General features: G+C 46.6%; 1 protein-coding gene across 1 annotated transcript in view; it reads left to right on the forward strand.

The window, feature by feature from the left end:
• ZNF185 (zinc finger protein 185 with LIM domain) overlaps positions 1-18,266 on the forward strand; it is a gene marked incomplete at its 5' end in the record, with an annotated part of 71,319 nt that extends 53,053 nt beyond the window's left edge. Inside the window, 5 exons of the mRNA XM_077825544.1 lie at positions 13,621-13,722; positions 15,121-15,189; positions 16,724-16,789; positions 17,262-17,364; positions 18,168-18,266. Of these exons, the coding sequence (XP_077681670.1) occupies positions 13,621-13,722; positions 15,121-15,189; positions 16,724-16,789; positions 17,262-17,364; positions 18,168-18,266 (439 nt within the window). The remainder of the gene's footprint in view (positions 1-13,620; positions 13,723-15,120; positions 15,190-16,723; positions 16,790-17,261; positions 17,365-18,167) is intronic.
• Positions 18,267-18,591: the final 325 nt, after the last annotated feature.

Consider the following 18,591-nt stretch of genomic DNA (forward strand, 5'->3'; position numbering starts at 1 on the left):
ACTTGTCTTATGAAAGGAGACTCAGGGAGCTTGGCTTGTTTAGCCTAACTAAAAGAAGGTTGAGGGGAAATATGATAGCTCTCTATAAATATATCAGAGGGATAAATACCGGAGAGGGAGAGGAATTATTTAAGCTCAGTACCAATGTGGACACAAGAACAAATGGATATAAACTGGCCACTAGGAAATTTAGACTAGAAATTAGGCGAAGGTTTCTAACCATCAGAGGAGTGAAGTTTTGGAATAGCCTTCCAAGGGAAGCAGTGGGGGCAAAAGATCTATCTGACTTTAAGATTAAACTCAATAAGTTTATGGAGGAGCTGGTATGATGGGATAACATGGTTTTGGTAATTAAATATTCATGGTAAATAGGCCCAATGGCCTGTGATGGGCTATTAGATGGGGTGAGATCCGAGTTACCCAGGAAAGAATTTTCTGTAGTATCTGGCTGATGAATCTTGCCCATATGCTCAGGGTTTAGCTGATTGCCATATTTGGGGTCGGGACGGAATTTTCCTCCAGGGCAGATTGGAAGAGGTCCTGGAGGTTTTTCACCTTCCTCTGTAGCATGGGGCACGGGTCACTTGCTGGAGGATTCTCTGCTCCTTGAAGTCTTTAAACTACGATTTGAGGACTTCAATAGCACAGATATAGGTGTGAGGTTTTTTTTGTAGGAGTGGTGGGTGAAATTCTGTGGCCTGCGTTGTGCAGGAGGTCAGACTAGATGATCATAATGGTCCCTTCTGACCTAAATATCTATGAATCTATGAAAAGAGGTCCCACACAGAGATTGCAGCCATTTGAGGCCAAGGAAGGGTTCTTCTTCTTCTCCTTCTGCAAAGAAGGACTCAGAACATCATTGGGACTCCTCAGGTACTCAGGAAAGAGCTGGGCTGTCAGCCTGTGTCTCCATCAGTTGAACTTCCATCTTTTTGATGGTCTGGGACTCATACTGAACAAAGGAAAATCCACATTAAACCTGATGCAGAAAATCAAGTTCATTGGGGCCCTACTTGATTCCATGAATTAGATGGTTTTTCTCTCACAAGACAGATTTGAGACCATTCACCAGTTGTGCCCATCTCTCAACTTTCACCCTACCACCATTGTCCAAGGAGGTTTAATGCTAATAGTCCACATGCTTATGTGACCTTTTGTGCCATGCTACACCTGAGCATCCTTCAAGGGTGGCTGATGTTAGTCGGTCAACCAGACACCCCCTAGACAAGTTGGTCCAGGTTCTTCCTGTGGTTGTATGGTCCCTAGATTGAATGGATCAGAACACATATGTGGAGGTGTACTGTTTTCTTGCTCCCTAACAATCATTACAGATGCCTCTCTGATAGGGTGGGCTGCACATCTAGGGGACTTACAAACCAAAGCATTATGGACAGAATGAGAAGCAGCTCTTCGTATCAATGTCTTTGAACTTTGAGCAGTTCACAAGGCTTGCTGTGCTTTTCTCCCTCACATCAAGGGCTTGTTGGTCCTGATACTGACCGACAATACAACCGCAATATACTGTGTAAACCGACAAGGAGGGGCACGGTCCAATCAGCATTGCCAAGAAGTGCTGAGACTCTGGGATTTTTGCATCAAGGAAGACATTACTCTCATTGCCACTCACTTACAGGAGATTCTCCCAGAATCCTGAGTGGTTCTTCTAGAACAGTGTGCTGAGGACCATCTTTCAAACCTGGGGTATTCCAGCAGTCGACCTATTCACAATGAAAGACAACAAGTAATTAAATCTGCTCGTGAGCGATTCCCAGGCCAGGTTCACTAACCAATGCCTTTCTCTTGTGATGGGGATCAGGTCTCATCCCTGGTTCATTCATCCTACAGGTTATTCTCAAACAGAAGCAAGATCACCCCAAAATAATTCTCATCATGACAGTGTGGTCGAGGCAGTGCTGGTTCTCAGAGCTTCACAATCTCTTGATTCAGCTCCCTTGTGCTTTGAAATCTACTAATGAAAAGTGCTAGATAAGAGTGCTATGTTTTGTTTCTGTATCTTGGAAGTACCTGTTTCTTACCAACCATTTAGCATCAGGCAAGTACAGAACATCTAGCTAGGACTAATGTATTTTCTCTCATGGCAGCAAGCCAGCAAACCATAACCCCATGGGAGTCTATTGTATTGATGAATATTCACATTGAATATTGGTGTTTTCATAAGAATTATGGATTTTGGTGTCTAAAGTAAAGATGTCTCTACAGCTCTTTCCTCCTGTTGTGAAAATAGCAGAGATCAGTTAGGACAAGGGTGGCCAACCTGTGGCTCCGGAGCCACATGCAGCTCTTCAGAAGTTAATATGTGGCTCTTTGTATAGGCACCGACTCTGGGGCTGGAGCTACAGTCGCCAACTTTCCAATATGCCGAGGGGTGCTCACTGCTCAACCCCTGGCTCTGCCACAGGCTCTGCCCCCACTCCACCCCTCCGCACCCCCTCCCCTGAGCCTGCCGAGCTCTTGCTCCTCCCCTCTTCCCCCCCAGAGCCTCCTGCATGCCACGGAACAGCTGATCGGGAGGTGCAGGGAGGGAGGGGGAGGCGGGGCTGTCGGTGGCTGGGAGGCACTGGGAGCAGGGAGCGGGGGGGAGCTGATGGGGGTTGCTGATGTATTACTGTGGCTCTTTGGCAATGTACATTAGTAAATTCTGGCTCTTTCTCAGGCTGGCCACCCCTGAATTAGGGTCAGCTGAGAGGGAGTTACCTGAGATCAATGAGGATCAGCTGATTCCAACTCAGGGCTGCCTGAGATTTTTTTAAACCCTCCCCTGTTGGGAGGATGTGCGGGGGAGAGAGAGAAAAGGAGTCAAGCTACCAGTAGGCGAGTAACAGCAAGGGAGCAAGCCTTTCCAGGAGGGGAGGCTTTATTCCCTCCCATAAGGGAGAAAAACAAGCCCAAAGCACTGGCTGAGAGAAGGATGGACTGCCCTTGTGCAGCCAAGAGGAACTGTTTTAGCCCAAGCCCATCTCACCAAGGCTAAAAACAGCGCAGGCACCTTGCCACATGTGGTGTCAGAGTGGGACCTGTGAGTGAGAATTCATGGCAAACCATCTCAGGGCAGGGTAAATCATCCCCAAAAACAACAACAAAAAATGGAGGCTGTATTGAAGGCATTGGTGCAGGACACTGCAGCCAACAAGAGGCTACCAGGGTTCAGATGGCTACCCCGCAGGAGTCAGTGCGAATACAGCAGGAGACGAATCAATTATTGATGAGCCAGGCAGCCCAGGATCGAGCCACCCTGCATGAGGTTGTGAACCAGCTAAAGGCCCTGACCACTCTGATGCATGGTCCCCATGGGACCCAGCTCCTGTGGGCAAGCAGCTACTTACAGAAGATGATGATGGACGACGACGTAGAGGCATATCTCCTTCCTTTCAAGAGAATGGCCCTGCGGGAGGCCTGGCCCCAAGACCAGTGGGTTAGCATCCATGCTTCTTTTCTGTGTGGGGAGGCCCAGAAGGCATATTTTGACATGACAACAGAAGCAGCTACAGATTACTCCCAGCTGAAGGCGGAGATCCTGGCAAGGTCTGCTGTGACGACAGCTATAAGGGCCCAGTGGTTCCACGAGTGGAAATACCAGGACAGCAAAGTGCTGAGGTCCTAGCTGTTTGACCTGATCCACCTAGTCCAGAAGTGACTGTTCCCTGAGACCCATGGCCTGGAGAAAATTGTGGAAATCATAGTTTTAGACAGGTACACGAGACGGACATATAAGGATGGGTCAGTCAAAATGATCCCTCCTCCTATGACGAGCTAGTTGCCCTCGTAGAGAGACACCTAGCGGCCAAAGAACTTTCTTGGACCACCGGGGAAGGAAAGCGCCGGAATAGGAGGCAAGTGTCTACGCCGAGGGCCTGAATTGCCATAGCCCCGGGTAGAACTATGGAGAGGAGGAAGGAGGCTGAAGAGTGACCAGAGATCGCGGAGGGACTTGGGGACTTGGGGAGAAAGCCTCGGGGGGTGAGGCCCAACAGCCTGAAAAATAGGGGGCTGCCCCAAGCAGGGTACAGATGTTATGCATGTGGAGAAATAGGGCATACAGCTCCCCAATGCCCGAACCTAGAAGAGCCCATGCAATGCTACCTGGGCGATCTAGGAGGACTATGCAACCTAATTAATCTAGTAGGGGTTGCGATGGTCCCCCATGCGTATACTAGACCAGTTAAAATGAATGGCATAGAGACCACCGCGTTAGTGGACTCGAGAAGCGCGGTCATGCTGGTCTCGGGAAAACTAGTCGCGCAAGACCAACTATCCCGGGCCAAACGCACAGGAATATCCCGTGTACATGGGGATGTCAATTACTACCCGACCATCCCGGTAAAAATAGAAGTCCTGGGAAACCCCACTAAGGTGATGGTGGGGGTGGTCCCGAAACTCCCATATCCAGTCCTCATAGGACGAGACTTCCCAGGGTTTGGCAGCCTACTCCCCGGAGGGGAGGCAGAAGAAGGTAATAATCCCAAGAGCAATGGGATGACCTTGATAGTTAGCACCCTCCCGATCTTCCATTAATTTGCCCAGGATTTGTTCTCTCCCCCTGGGAAGCCCAGGAAGACTCAGTGGGAAAGGAGGGCAGATAAGAGGAGGGGAACGAGAATGTTGGACCAGAACCAAAAGCCTACACTCGTAGGGGAGAGCGTTGGCCCAACTGATGAGGGGACGATACAGGGGGTCGACGAACCAGCAGCTGGATCCAGTTCCCCAGGGACCCCCACACACACCCCCAAGGGGGAGACGGAAATAGATCCCCCTGAGTTTGGGCCAGTTGGACCCTCACTGGAGAATTTTGGGCAGGATCAGGCCAATGATCCGATATATAACAATATTTGCAAAGAAGTAGTTGAGGTGAATGGGGTCCCTGTGGAAGGGAGAACCAAGGGTCCAGGACCATATTATATGATAAAGAGGGATCTGCTATACAGAGTAGTCCGGGTCCAAGAGCAAGTCATGGAACAGCTCTTAATACTGTAGAAGCATCAGAGGGGTGTGCTGGATCTAGCCCACAGCCATCTGTTTGGGAGGCATTTAGAGGTAGATAAAACCCTCGACTGAATTCTACAGAGGTTTTTTTGGCCCAGAATTTATGCAGTGGTGAGCCGGGATGGGAAGAACTGGGACTCCCTGCTGCTGTACCTAATGTTTGCTATAAGGGAGGTTCCTTCAACTGGGTTTTCCCCATTCAAGCTGGTTATATGTTCGCCACCCCCGTGGCATCCTGGACATTGCCAAAGAGGGTTAGGAAGAACAGCTGAACCCAGGGAGAAACATCACCAAGCATGTGTTGCAGATGAAAGACTGGATAGCCCAAGTCTCCCCCTTAGTACAGGAACACATGAAGAGGATACAAGGGGCCCAACAGACATACTACAATCGCTGAGCGACGATCCAAAAATTCCAGGTGGGAGATCAGTAATGGTGCTTGTACCCACAGCGGAGAGCAAGCTTCCAGCCAGGTGGCAGGGGCCATACGAGATAATAGAAGCCATTGGAGAGGCTGACTGTAAGGTCCGACAGCCTGGTCACCGGAAGCCAGAACAGATGTATCATATAAACCTGTTGAAACCGTGGCAAGACAAAGAAGCTCATGTGGTTACTCTAGGGTCGCCACCACCTAAAAGCAACTGGCACAGCCAAGTGGGAATATCTCCGGAATTGACCCCTGTCCAATGAACTGAAGTGATCAACATGATCAAAAGCAACCAGGACGTATTCTTGGAAAAGCCAGGCAGGACTACAAAGGTTCACCATCATATCCTCACAGATCCTGGAGTGAAGGTGAATGTCAAGCCATACCGGATCCCGGAGGCAAAAAGAGAAGAGATCAAGACAGAAGCCAGGAAAATGCTGAAGTTAGGAGTCATTGAAGAGTCTCATAGCCAATGGTCCAGTCCAGTTGTCCTAGTACCTAAGCCCGATGGCAGTATGAGGTTCTGCAACGACTTCCAGAAACTGAATGAAGTGTCCCAATTTGATGTGTACAGTATACCCCAGATAGATGAGCTAATTGACTGATTGGGAAAAGCACGATTTTTGTCCACTCTTGACCTGACCAAGGGTTATTGGCAAATCCCCCTGGACAAAGAGAAGATGGCCTTTTCAACACGAGAGGGACTGTATCAGTACATTGTCCTCCCTTTTGGTTTACATGGGGCTCCCACAACTTTCCAATGTCTCATGGATAAGCTGTTGCAGCTACATGGCAGGTACGCGGCCGCCTATCTCGTCAACGTCATTATACATAGCCCAGACTGGGAGACACACTTGGAGAAGGTGAAAGCAGTCCTGGACACCCCAAGGGGGGCAGGGCTGACTGCAAATCACTCCAAATGCATGACTGGGATAGCAGAAGCCAAATACCTCGGGTATATCATCAGGAGGGGCATGGTGAAGCCCCAGCTGAATAAGTTAGAGGCAATACAAAATTGGCCCTGACCAGACTGGAAGAAACAAGTCAGAGCATTCCCAGGACTAGTTGGTTACTATAGGCATTTCATCCCCCATTTTGCTACTGGGCATGCCCGTTAACAGACCTAACAAAAGCCCGTGGCCCAGACATAGCAAGATGGACCAGTGCGGCTGAGGAGGCTTTTGCAGATCTGCAGACCGCCCTCTGCACCTACCAGAGAAGGAGTTTATCTTACAAACCGATACCTCTGAGGTTGGGTTGGGAGCAGTTCTTTTGCAAATGGTTGGAGAAGAACAACACCCAGTTCTGTTCATCAGTAGGAAACTCCTGCCCAGAGAACGAAAATATGCCGTAGTAGAGAAGGAATGCCTGGCGATAAAGTGGGCCATTGAAAGCCTAGGCTACTACCTACTTGGACAGAGGTTTACCCTTGTCACTGACCATGCCTCTCTGAAGTGGATGCACCAAAACAAAGAAAGAAACGCAAGAGTAACAAGTTTCAGAGTAGCAGCCGTGTTAGTCTGTATTCACAAAAAGAAAAGGAGTACTTGTGGCACCTTAGAGACTAACCAATTTATTTGAGCACAAGCTTTCATGAGCTACAGCTCACTTCATCGGATGCATAAAGTGGAAAATGCAGTGAGGATGTACATCTACCAATGTGATATATGCCATCATGTGCAAGCAATGTCCCTCTGCCATGTACATTGGTCAAACTGGACAGTCTCTACGTAAAAGAATAAATGGACACAAATCAGATGTCAAGAATTATAACATTCATAAACCAGTCGGAGAACATTTCAATCTCTCTGGTCACGCGATTACAGATATGAAAGTTGCGATATTACAACAGAAAAACTTCAAAACCAGACTCCAGCGAGAGACTGGTGAATTGGAATTCATTTGCAAATTGGATACAATTAACTTAGGCTTGAATAGAGACTGGGAGTGGTTAAGTCATTATGCAAGGTAACCTATTTCCCCTTGTTTTTTCCTACCCCCCTCCCCACTGTTCCTCAGATGTTCTTGTAAAACCCTGGATTTGTGCTGGAAATGGCCCACCTTGATTATCATACACATTGTAAGGAGAGTGATCGCTTTAGATAAGCTAGTACCAGCAGGAGATAGGGGTGGGGGGAGAGAAAACCTTTTGAAGTGATAAACACCCATTTTTTCATGGTCTGTGTGTATAAAACATCCTCACTGCATTTTCCACTTTATGCATCCGATGAAGTGAGCTGTAGCTCATGAAAGCTTATGCTCAAATAAATTGGTTAGTCTCTAAGGTGCCACAAATACTCCTTTTCTTTTTAAGAGTAACAAGGTGGTTCCTGTCGCTACAACCTTTCCATTTCAGAGTAAAACATAGATTCAGAATCAAGCATGGCAATGCTGTTGGCCTCTCGAGGGTGCACTGTTTGCCGATCCAAGTAGCCCAACCATGTAGGGAGGAAAAACAAGCCCAAAACACTGGCTGAGAGAAGGACAGACTGCCCCTGTGCAGCCAAGAGGGACTGTTTTACCCCAAGCCCATCTCACCAAGGCTAAAAACAGTGCAGGCTGGTGAGACCGAGAAGATGCCTTGCCACAGCAGCTACTTACCACTCTTTACATAGTCTGGTTTGACCCCTCTTTCTCAGTGTACTGAGCTGACCCCTGACTGGTTCAGATACAAGTGCTGAAGGCATTCATAGGCATTTTCCTCCTTTACCAGGATTGCTCCAGATTACAAAGAGAGAACTTTGAGTAGCAGAGAGATGAGTCAGGAGAGTCCGCGAGCCAGGAGGCACAAGGAGCCTGACCTAAACTCAGCAAGGTAAGGAGTCGGTGGGATCAACCGCTTGCTTGTTATCTTGGATCTTGGCTTTTCATCCCTGTTGTTTCCATGAATTGATACATACCCTCGATGAAATCCTGACCCCACCAGTGTCAATAGCAAAATTCCCTCTGTATGATTGTATACATCTATTAATAATGACAAGAGAACTAGGATTTCACTTCCTGAATGTGCTTGATCATGTTTAATTCCTTGGAACCGGGTTGATCAGAGCATCACTAATAGCACTACTGAATTTTGCATCCACGTACTGTGTTGGGAAGTTCAGCTCTAGGATTGTGGGAGTAAATGTAGACTATGACTCTTTATGGGTTAATTGTTGCAAAATTAAGCATAGCAAATAAATTCATTCTCTGGGGGACTTTACAGGCTGCAGTGACTCTAATATTTAACAGGTCCAACTCCCACTCTAGACAGAGTACTTTCAGCATGATAGAGACCTGTCATGTGATGCCTTCATATCTGAACTGCCAGCAATACAACATCAGCATGTCACAGCTCAGTCAGAGGATCCCATCATATCTGGACAACCAAGTTTACAACACCAGAAGGAAAGGGAGTTAGGAATGGTCATGGAAAGACCTTGGAGATACCTAGAGTAAGCTGCTGTGTGGCTAGGGGGTCTGAAAGCAAAGTTGAGTCTTATGCCCAGGCCCAGGCATCCTGTAGACTGTGGTCTGTAATTGGAGAACAAGCTATGGGAGCCTGTTTTGTACCGATTGGCAGCAGTAACATGTGGAGTAGTGTTACCAGACATCACAGAATGCAGCAAGGTTCAGACATTGGACTGGGACTTGGGAGATGTGGGCTCATTTAGTTGCCGAAGTAGCTCTATTGGATGAGTGTTACACTGAAGGTTGAAAGGTCTCTGGTTCAATCCCTAGCTTTAGCATGCTGGGGTGTTTTCTGGGAGTGAAGCTGTGCCCTTAGCCAACAAGAGTCTCTGATCTCCAGCTCCTCAGCAAAAGAAGAGAGTGTGAGGTTCTGCAACGAGGTGGCCAGACTGACCTTTTTTTCATCTTGGCAGGGAGTTAGACTAGATGACCCTTGCAGTCCCTTCTAACCCTATGATTCATGACTTTATCTCATTGCGTTTCTGTGTCCTTGGGCAAATCATCTCATCTCTCTGTGCCTCAGCTCCTGATCTATAAAATGGGCATAAAAATACTTCATTTCTCCAACGGAGTTCAAGACAGGTCAATTTCCAGGCTGCTATGCAAGAGATGCCTCAAGATAATAATCAAGTATTAGTGTTAGCTCTTGCAGGAACTGGTTACATGGCCTTCGAACCTCAAATCATAGAATCATAGAATCACAGAATATCAGGGTTGGAAGGGACCTCAGGAGGTCATCTAGTCCTACCCCCTGCTCAAAGCAGGACCGATCCCCAATTAAATCATCCCAGCCAGGGCTTTGTCAAGCCTGACCTTAAAAATATCTAAGGGAGGAGATTCCACCACCTCCCTAGGTAATGCATTCCAGTGTTTCACCATCCTCCTAGTGAAAAAGTTTTTCCTAATAGCCAACCTAAATCTCCCCCACTGCAACTTGAGACCATTACTCCTTGTTCTGTTATCTGCTATCACTGAGAACAGTCTAGAGCCATGCTCTTTGGAACCCCCTTTCAGGCAGTTGAAAGCAGCTATCAAATCCCGCCTCATTCTTCTCTTCCGTAGACTAAACAACCCCAGTTCCCTCAGCCTCTCCTCATAAGTCATGTGTTCCAGTCCCCTAATCATTTTTATTGCCCTCTGCTGGACTCTTTCCAATTTTTCCACATCCTTCTTGTAGTGTGGGGCCCAAAACTGGACACAGTACTCCAGATGAGGCCTCACCAGTGTCGAATAGAGGGGAATGATCACGTCCCTCAATCTGCTGGCAATGCCCCTACTTATACATCCCAAAATGCCATTGGCCTTCTTGGCAACAAGGGCACACTGTTGACTCATATCCAGCTTCTCGTCCACTGTAATCCCTAGGTCCTTTTCTGCAGAACTGCTGCCTAGCCATTCGGTCCCTAGTCTGTAGCGGTGCATTGGATTCTTCTGTGCTAAGTGCAGGACTCTGCACTTGTCCTTGTTGAACCTCATCAGATTTCTTTTGGCCCAATCCTCCAATTTGTCTAGGTCCCTCTGTATCCTATCCCTGCCCTACAGCGTATCTACCTCTCCCCCAAGTTTAGTGTCATCTGCAAACTTCCTGAGGGTGCAATCCACACCATCCTCCAGATCATTTATGAAGATATTGAACAAAACCGGCCCTAGGACCGACCCTTGGGGCACTCCACTTGATACCGGCTGCCAACTAGACATGGAGCCATTGATCACTACCCGTTGAGCCCGACAATCTAGCCAGCTTTCTATGCACCTTATAATCCATTCATCCAGCCCATACTTCTTTAACTTGCTGGCAAGAATACTGTGGAAGACTGTGTCAAAAGCTTTGCTAAAGTCAAGGAACAACACGTCCACTGCTTTCCCCTCATCCACAGAACCAGTTATCTCGTCATAGAAGGCAATTAGATTAGTCAGGCATGACTTGCCCTTGGTGAATCCATGCTGACTGTTCCTGGTCACTTTCCTCTCCTCTAAATGCTTCAGAATTGATTCCTTGAGGGCCTGCTCCATGATTTTTCCAGGGACTGAGGTCAGGCTGACTGGCCTGTAGTTCCCAGGATCCTCCTTCTTCCCTTTTTTAAAGATGGGCACTACATTAGCCTTTTTCCAGTCATCCGGGACTTCCCCCGATAGCCATGAGTGATTTCTTGAATGATTTGCTGCATTGCAGAACTTGGGTGTGTGAAGCAGGGAAGGGCAGAAAAGGAGCTAAAATATCTCCACTGAGCCAAAATATTTGGAATTGACTGACACCTGAATTGCTACATGTCATGTCCAGGAGCTGTTATTGGGCTTTCTTGCTTCCTTAACAGATCTGTCCCAGGTTATGAAGGAAGAAGTAGCCCAGGGACATCAGATATGAGAGCCAGAGGGCACAATGAATTCGACTCCAATATGGGAAAGTAAGGAGCCAGCAGGATGAAACCCTTATTTGTGAGGCCAAATAGTGTGCTATCACTTGCTTCATTCAATACCTTGAGCATAGTGGGCCTGTTCCTATTGAACCCCTGGCAGAAGTCATGGCCAGGGCATTGCCGTTAGCTGGATTATGTTTTAAATCAGTGTGTTCTGAGGATTTCAATTTCAGTGTTGGGGGGATGGGGATGAGGAAGTATAATGAGTATTCAGAATGTTTGTGGATTCTTCATCACACATTAACGTTCATTCTCTGAGGCTGTATTGATTCTTTATAACAGTGTAGGTACACCCTGTCATGGGGTGTCAGGTACCATCTGGTCCAAAGAAAGGGAAAGGATGTACCACAGCCAGTTAGGTCCTATGCTGGTGATCCTGACTATAATACAAGGTAGTACATCCTAGTGGCTGGAGTCAATAAAGGTACTCTTCCTCATGGGGCTATGTGGCCCTATGGCCAGAGTCAATGGAATAGCCCACCTCTGTGGGGTTGTGTGGCCTATTGGCAGGAGTCAATAAAGCTGCCCATGTCCGTGGGCCTGTGTTGGCCTGTTGGGGAAGTGGGGTGCCATCTAGGGGTGTGTGGCACCCGGGATGGGGACTCAGGCCCTCCCTGCTTCTCCGAGTCCCAACCCAGGGTCGCTCGCCACTGAGTCAGCGGGGATCCCCCCGAAACACACTGACCTGTTCCCTGGTTCTCCAACCAGAGCAATGTCTAAGTCCCCTGGGCTGTTTCCTACCCTGTCTTCCTTGGTGTTGGTTCACTGTTCCCCTGGGTCTCTGGGGTCCTTGGCCAATGCAGCTGCTGCTGGCTTGGTCCCTTCTCTGGGTTCTGCAGGCAGCCTGGAATCTGTCTGGGGCTTGGTGCATCTTGGATCTGTAGTTGGGGCATGTAGCAGCTCCAGAGACAGAGCCTGCAATCTGTATCCTTTCCCTTCAGCAGCCTGCTGAAGCAGAGGGGCGTGTCCTCCTCGGCCTGCAATGCACAGTTAATCTCTGTGTGCCAGTGCAGGGGAGGTACACCCTGTCACAAACAGGTACTACTTCCATTCTAGAGACAATATTATAACTATGTCACAGGGAAGTCACAGCATGCATGGACAGCACAGAGTATAACACCAGAAAGTAAAGGGATGGGGCTGGTGATGGCCATGGGAAAAGCCTGCAGTCAGCGGCTTTGGGATGGGAGCCAGGAAGCAGAGTTGAGATCTTTAACCTCCAGTTCAAGGCAGAGAGATGTCATGAAGGTGATGTGATCGCTAATTCTCTGAAAAATGATTGCAGTTACAAGAACCACTTGTACCCACTGAGATGCACAGGACTGTCTTTAATCTGGATTAGTTGTTCCCAGCAGATGCTACACAGGATGGGTCTGTGGTATGTCCTCATCTACACAATGCTTGATGGAGATTCTTTGCCATTCCATTTGTGGACTTCCCATATGCAGTGCAAACCCCACTGTACCCTAGCTCCAGAAAGCCAGTGATCAGTCAGATTGGCTCCAGAAATGCCACTGGACTGTTGAAGATGGCAGTTCATATATTGGGTGGATTTTTCTACAGTACTTTACAGCATTTAAGCCCATACAAGCACAGCATGACACTCTGCAGGGTGCATGACCTGCAGACTGTGAGTATTGGGTCTGTAGTTTACACCCAGAAGGGACTTCATATAGGTATGAACATCAGGCATGGAATTCCTAGATATCCTGGAGCCACAAGGTTTTACTCTAGGCAGGATGAACTCTGCCCTTTATCCTTCTAAGGCAGATTAGTTATGTTTCATACAGGTTGCTAGGCATGGCTATTTCTGGTGACATCTTAAAAACCATAGTACATTCTACTCTCTATGGGCACTTATGGTCCCATTGCATTTTTTTTCTAAAGCTAAAAGTTTGTGCCAAGGACCTGGCCAGGTAGTTTCTCTCCCTCTCCTGTTGTACAGTGTTGTGTGCTGGTTGTCCACTTGGCCATGGCTCTCCCATCACAGAGATAGCTAGATGATTCTATATGACACTTTGGTCTTTTGAAGTTCTTAGTTGACCCTCCCTTCACTGTGCTGCCCCAGGATTAATCACCTGAGAAGCTACTCCTCTCTCTAAGATGTTGTGTGTGTCAGGTGTGGGAAGGGACAGGAGCCTGTGTTACCTGTGACAAAATATAAATCAGGATGCTATTTCATGCAACTGAGGGACTTAATATTGTCCCATACCTTTGAAACAATGTCATTGTGTTCTTGCTTTTCCATTCTCTCCTAGCACACAGACCTGACACCTGTTGCAATTCAGGTTCCATGTGTTTGTAGCCTTTTCTCTCTCTTGGCAGGCTTCCCTCAGCTTCAAGTGAGAGTATCTCCATGTCTACTGCCAGCTTTCAGTACCACAGCCCATCAGCCATGGGACACAAGTCCAACCCCAGCGCTGCAAGGTAAAGAGTGGAGAAGACTTAACCTGTGTTTGTTATCCTGAGCACTTCTCTTCTCATGCACAGATCCCCACAGAGAGCCAAATCCTGTCCTTGATGCATGTGAATGGCTCCTATTGCAGTGAAATGGGAGCCCTGTAAGCATACACTGTGCTTAGATACTGTGGTGATAGCCACCTTAGAGATAGAAGATAAAGCTAGAATTTGGCCCACTGAGTAGACTTCACCTGTTCTGTTTCATGTGGCTGATAAATACTTTATGAGCTCTGAAATATGGAATGACCTAATGAAGTGATGCAACTTGCAAACCTTCCTGCCCTGCTCACTCAGCCCCAGATTGGAAAGCTCTGATTCCATTTGGGTCACAGGCCAGTCTATCAAGCTGGACTCACTTTTGAGGAGGGGTGATTCTGTAAAGGCATAGCATCCTGTAGGCAAGGCCAAAATACAGCCACAGAGGCCAATGTAGCATATAGGCACCTGTAGCTTTATTATAGAAGGTTGGCCTGCAGGACCACAGTGCCCTAGTCGGATAAACTTGGCCAAGCCAGGGTATTGCATGCTGGCACTTGTAGTCTCCACAGGTTGCACCTTAAAGCTGAAATCGGTCCATTTAATGCAAATTATCTGCAGCTTTCAAGCTCCTGCTAAGATGCCAATGTGGGCGTCTGTTGGCTAGTGTTGAAGTGCCCCTGGCATAGTGCCACACTGTTTATGACAACTATCACTATGCAAGCAGAGAGTGCTCATCTGAGATGCTGGTTCTGGAAGAGTCTATGCAAAAGGAAAAGGCTCTGTTTTTCTTTCCTTAGCTGGAACACAGCTTAATTTGATCACATAAAAAGAAAGGATTAGTCGTAGCCCAAAGGCAGCCATGAAAATGAACCATGGAGAAAGATGGGTTGCTTGAACTCGGCCTCTAATTAGCTCATTCTCACAGGCTCTGGGAGTATGCTGGCAGGAATGATGTCTTGTGTAGGATCTGTGACAGAGGTACAGACACACAGGGGGCAGGTCACTTTGAAGAGAGCATACAAAGTGTGGGGATGGACAAATGCAAGGAGGTTCAGTTTCCTGATCTGCAAGAAAAACAACACAAAGGATAACCATCAATTAGAAATGACAATAATTCGAAATATCACTAAAGTAGTAGGTTTTTAATGTTAAAGGACAGAGAGAGCAAGAGATAGCTAATGACTATTAAGTCCTGAGATTGTTGGAAATGGCCAAACTGAATGTAAATTGAGATTTAGTGATAATCCAATAGCACCTGCATCCCACCTTCCTCCTTGCCATGCACACGCATGTGCACACGCACACGCACATTGTCTCTCTCACACTTCCATTCGTTCCTGACTCCTCTGATTGAATGTTTCTGTTACTGTCTCCATCCTTTTCTAGCAAAGGGATCCTCTTTGTGAAGGAGTACGTGAACAGCCGTGAGTTATCTCCCACTCCACACTACAGCAGGTATGAGCAGTCCATGACTCACTCCACAGTGGAGATGCAGAACTCCATCTGTTGGGTTAGGGCCGTGAAACAGTCACACTGAAATTCCAAAATCTCAGTGTTTGATGCTGTTGGGCTTCATTGCATATTTGCAAAAGTGGTTGGATTCGGTGCAAAAACAGATTTGTAGTGTGTTTTCTGTCAAAAATAGGACCATTTTTGATTGAAAATTATCTATTTTCAAGCAAAAACTCACAATGTGTTTTAAATTTTGTTTAAAGTCAGTGAAGTTATTCCAGATTCTCACCAGTATAACTGAGAGCAGTATTTGGCTCTCTTTGCTTTCTATTTATGCTCACCTGGTAAACATTAACATCCTGTTAAAATGCATGCTTGTTGTATTTTTATCCTCACGCAGTACAGCACTAGAGTTTATAACCTGCTGGCCACAGCAGTGTAACCATTGTCAGCTTCTAGCTATTCTGGTCTCAAAAGCAGACCTCAGTGACTTAGAGATGTGCTTTTATATTTGGAATATCAGCATTCGCTCGGGTACCCATAGTGTTTCTAACACAAATGTCTTTAAGAAAGTAAACAAACATGAAGCTCACTGGCGCAGGGATTGTGATTTTTATTTGTCTATGGAGTGCCTACCACATTGGGTAGGTATTGGGAGTTATACTATAATCAATATTAATGATATCCTAAAATGTTAATAGGCTACCTTGTGTGAAATTATTGCCCCACTGCAATCAATGGAAGTTTTTTCAGACTTCAGTGGAGCCAGAATTTCACCCCAGTCTGTCCAGTGGCCAATGAGTTAGTGGTCTCAGGATATGTGGTCTCAGGATATGTCTAGCTTGTACACAACAAAAGCTGTGCACAAGCTAGCCTGTTTGAAGTAAGCTGAATCCAATTAGTGTGGGTAACAATAGCAGTGAAGGCAGCACAACTTGGGCTTCAGACTGCGTAGTATGGGCTTGGCATAGATGCTAGTGCTTGCCCATTCTGAAGCCCACACTACACTCTCTTCAGTTATCCTCCTAGTTGGATTCAAGCTAGCTGGGTAAGCCAGCCTGTACACAGTTTTTCCTGTATACATACCCTCCGCACAGTTTACAAAACCATATACCTTGGTTAGCACCCTCGTTAGCATACTTAGCGGAAAGGCCAGGCACTGGGTGGGCCACAGAGCCTAAATTACTCTGTCTCATCATCAGAGTGGTCCCTCTGGGTTGAGAGTGAGGCACATTGGCGCCAGAGCAGGGAAAGCTTCTGCTCTGCTGCCCCTCATGCAGTACATGCCCGTATGGGAAAGTTCAGTCTGCAGTGATGACACTTTGCTGCCTTTCACCAGCACAGCACTCACTTTTAAGAAAATGTCTGTTGATATTTAATTGACAAGGGACGACCCTCTTGTCAGTGACAAGGCAGCTGGGAAGTTGCTCAGCAGCACTGTGACCCAATTAGAATTTCTGGATGCTCTGCACTGATGATTGATGTTTCCGCTCCTACATGTGACTGTCAAGTAATGATCTCTCTCTTTCTTCTCCAGTGACAGCCTGATTGATTTGTCTGACATAGAGAGAGCAAGCTACCTGCACAGCAGTGCCTTCCAGAGGTAGGAAAATTCATTGCAGTGGAGTGATTTCAAGGGGATGTTATAAAGAAACATTCTTTGAGGCTTTACTGTATATGGTCTTTTATATCATATTTAGGTGTTCAGTAAAATAATGTCCTTTTCTTTGCCTTCCTTGTAAGGAAGGTTAGAACTGTCCAAGGAGAATAAAGAGCATCAGCCACAGAGTTACTGGGGATGGTATTAAAACAGTGCTTCCTGCTGCCATGCTGCTTTGGGGTAACAACAGAGGAATCTTTTCCCTTGAACTCTGGCAATCCTGCTACACCACAGATGTGTCTGTATTGGCTCTTGGCACAGCCAAGACATATGGATGGATGTCCACTTTTGTATTGCATGGTAGTGCTGATTAACACCTAAGATTGCCTTTGCTCCTAGTCAGGGACAGGAACTGTTTGTGTTATTGAGGTGTGGTGATGTTGTGATTCGAGTCCTTTCCTCTCCAACCCCACAGGTCATGTGAAGGTGTCTGCACTTACTGTGGCCGTGAGATCCGAGACTGCCCTAAGATAATGATAGAACATCTCAATGTTTACTGCCATGAATACTGCTTTAGGGTAAGGGACATTATTGCTAAAGGTCATTCTCTACTTGTTAGTATGTAATGGAACTGGAGGGGACTCATGGCTGGGAAAGTGATCATAAGGCAATATTTGTTCAAACTTTCAGATTAAAAGCAGATTAAAAGAGATCTGGGTCCATCTTGGAGTAGGAAGTCATGTAGCCACAAATTTTGAAAGTGCCCACAAAAATTATCTTGGGCCACTGTATAAACTAATTATTGAGCTAGAAGATCTCATTGTTGATTGAACTGATTTTATAATCCAATGAAATTAAATAGCAAATTGATTATACAAACAGTGATTGTCAGGCATTGGATGGCTCAGAGGGTTTGTAATAGTAGATCACTATTTCATATCCAATAGTGACTGAAACTTGTTGCTATCTGGTAGGTATCTGCTATCTGAATTTAGTTGGTGGCCTTAATTCACAGTTGACTATTGTCTGCATTAAAACGTCGACCACACAATTAGCATCCCAATCAGAGAGGTCAAATTTGGGATGTGTTATGGAGACTGACATTCCCTCTCTTCCTGAAGTTGATGTACATTCCTCAAGGTTGATGTACATTGAGGTGGTGAGGTGTATATGGGGAGCTTGCTGTGATATGGCTTGTGCTGTACCTGTTCTTTACAGAAGCAGAGGTTTTTAGACCTCAGGGCCATTAATCCAGCACCTTTCACCAGCTTTAAGTTCACTTAAAAAATACAGAGATTGCCACTCATTTCTCAATCCTCTTCCTATATATGCTTCTAAATAGGGCTCTGGTAACCATCCAACCCTGTTTTTGTTTCCACAGTGTGGGATTTGCCATAAGGCAATGGGAGACCTCCTGGATAAAATATTCATTCATCGTGACATTGTCCACTGTGACCAGTGCTATGAGAAGCTCTTCTAGGTGAGTGCCACTTTTTCCAGGGTTAGCATGACTGGATGGACACTAGCTCATGGAGAGCATAAAGAATGATGAACACTAACACTGGCAGTTATTGGGTGGCCAACAATTCTGTGCATCTCATCTACACAAAAATCTTCCTGTGTACCCACAATGGAAGGCACTGAGCCCAAACCATTACGTTGTTACTCCGAGTCCCTGATCTACAGAAATGTATTGCTAATCCAGAGGAACATTTCCTGGGCACACTCTCTAGTAATGAAGAAATCTTGATCTCAGTTGGTCAAATCAAGCAGAAACCTGGCTTGATTAGTGAATGAAGTAGCAG

The sequence above is a fragment of the Eretmochelys imbricata genome, chromosome 9 (genome assembly GCF_965152235.1).
Source record: "Eretmochelys imbricata isolate rEreImb1 chromosome 9, rEreImb1.hap1, whole genome shotgun sequence".
In the NCBI taxonomy this organism is placed as follows: domain Eukaryota; kingdom Metazoa; phylum Chordata; order Testudines; family Cheloniidae; genus Eretmochelys; species Eretmochelys imbricata.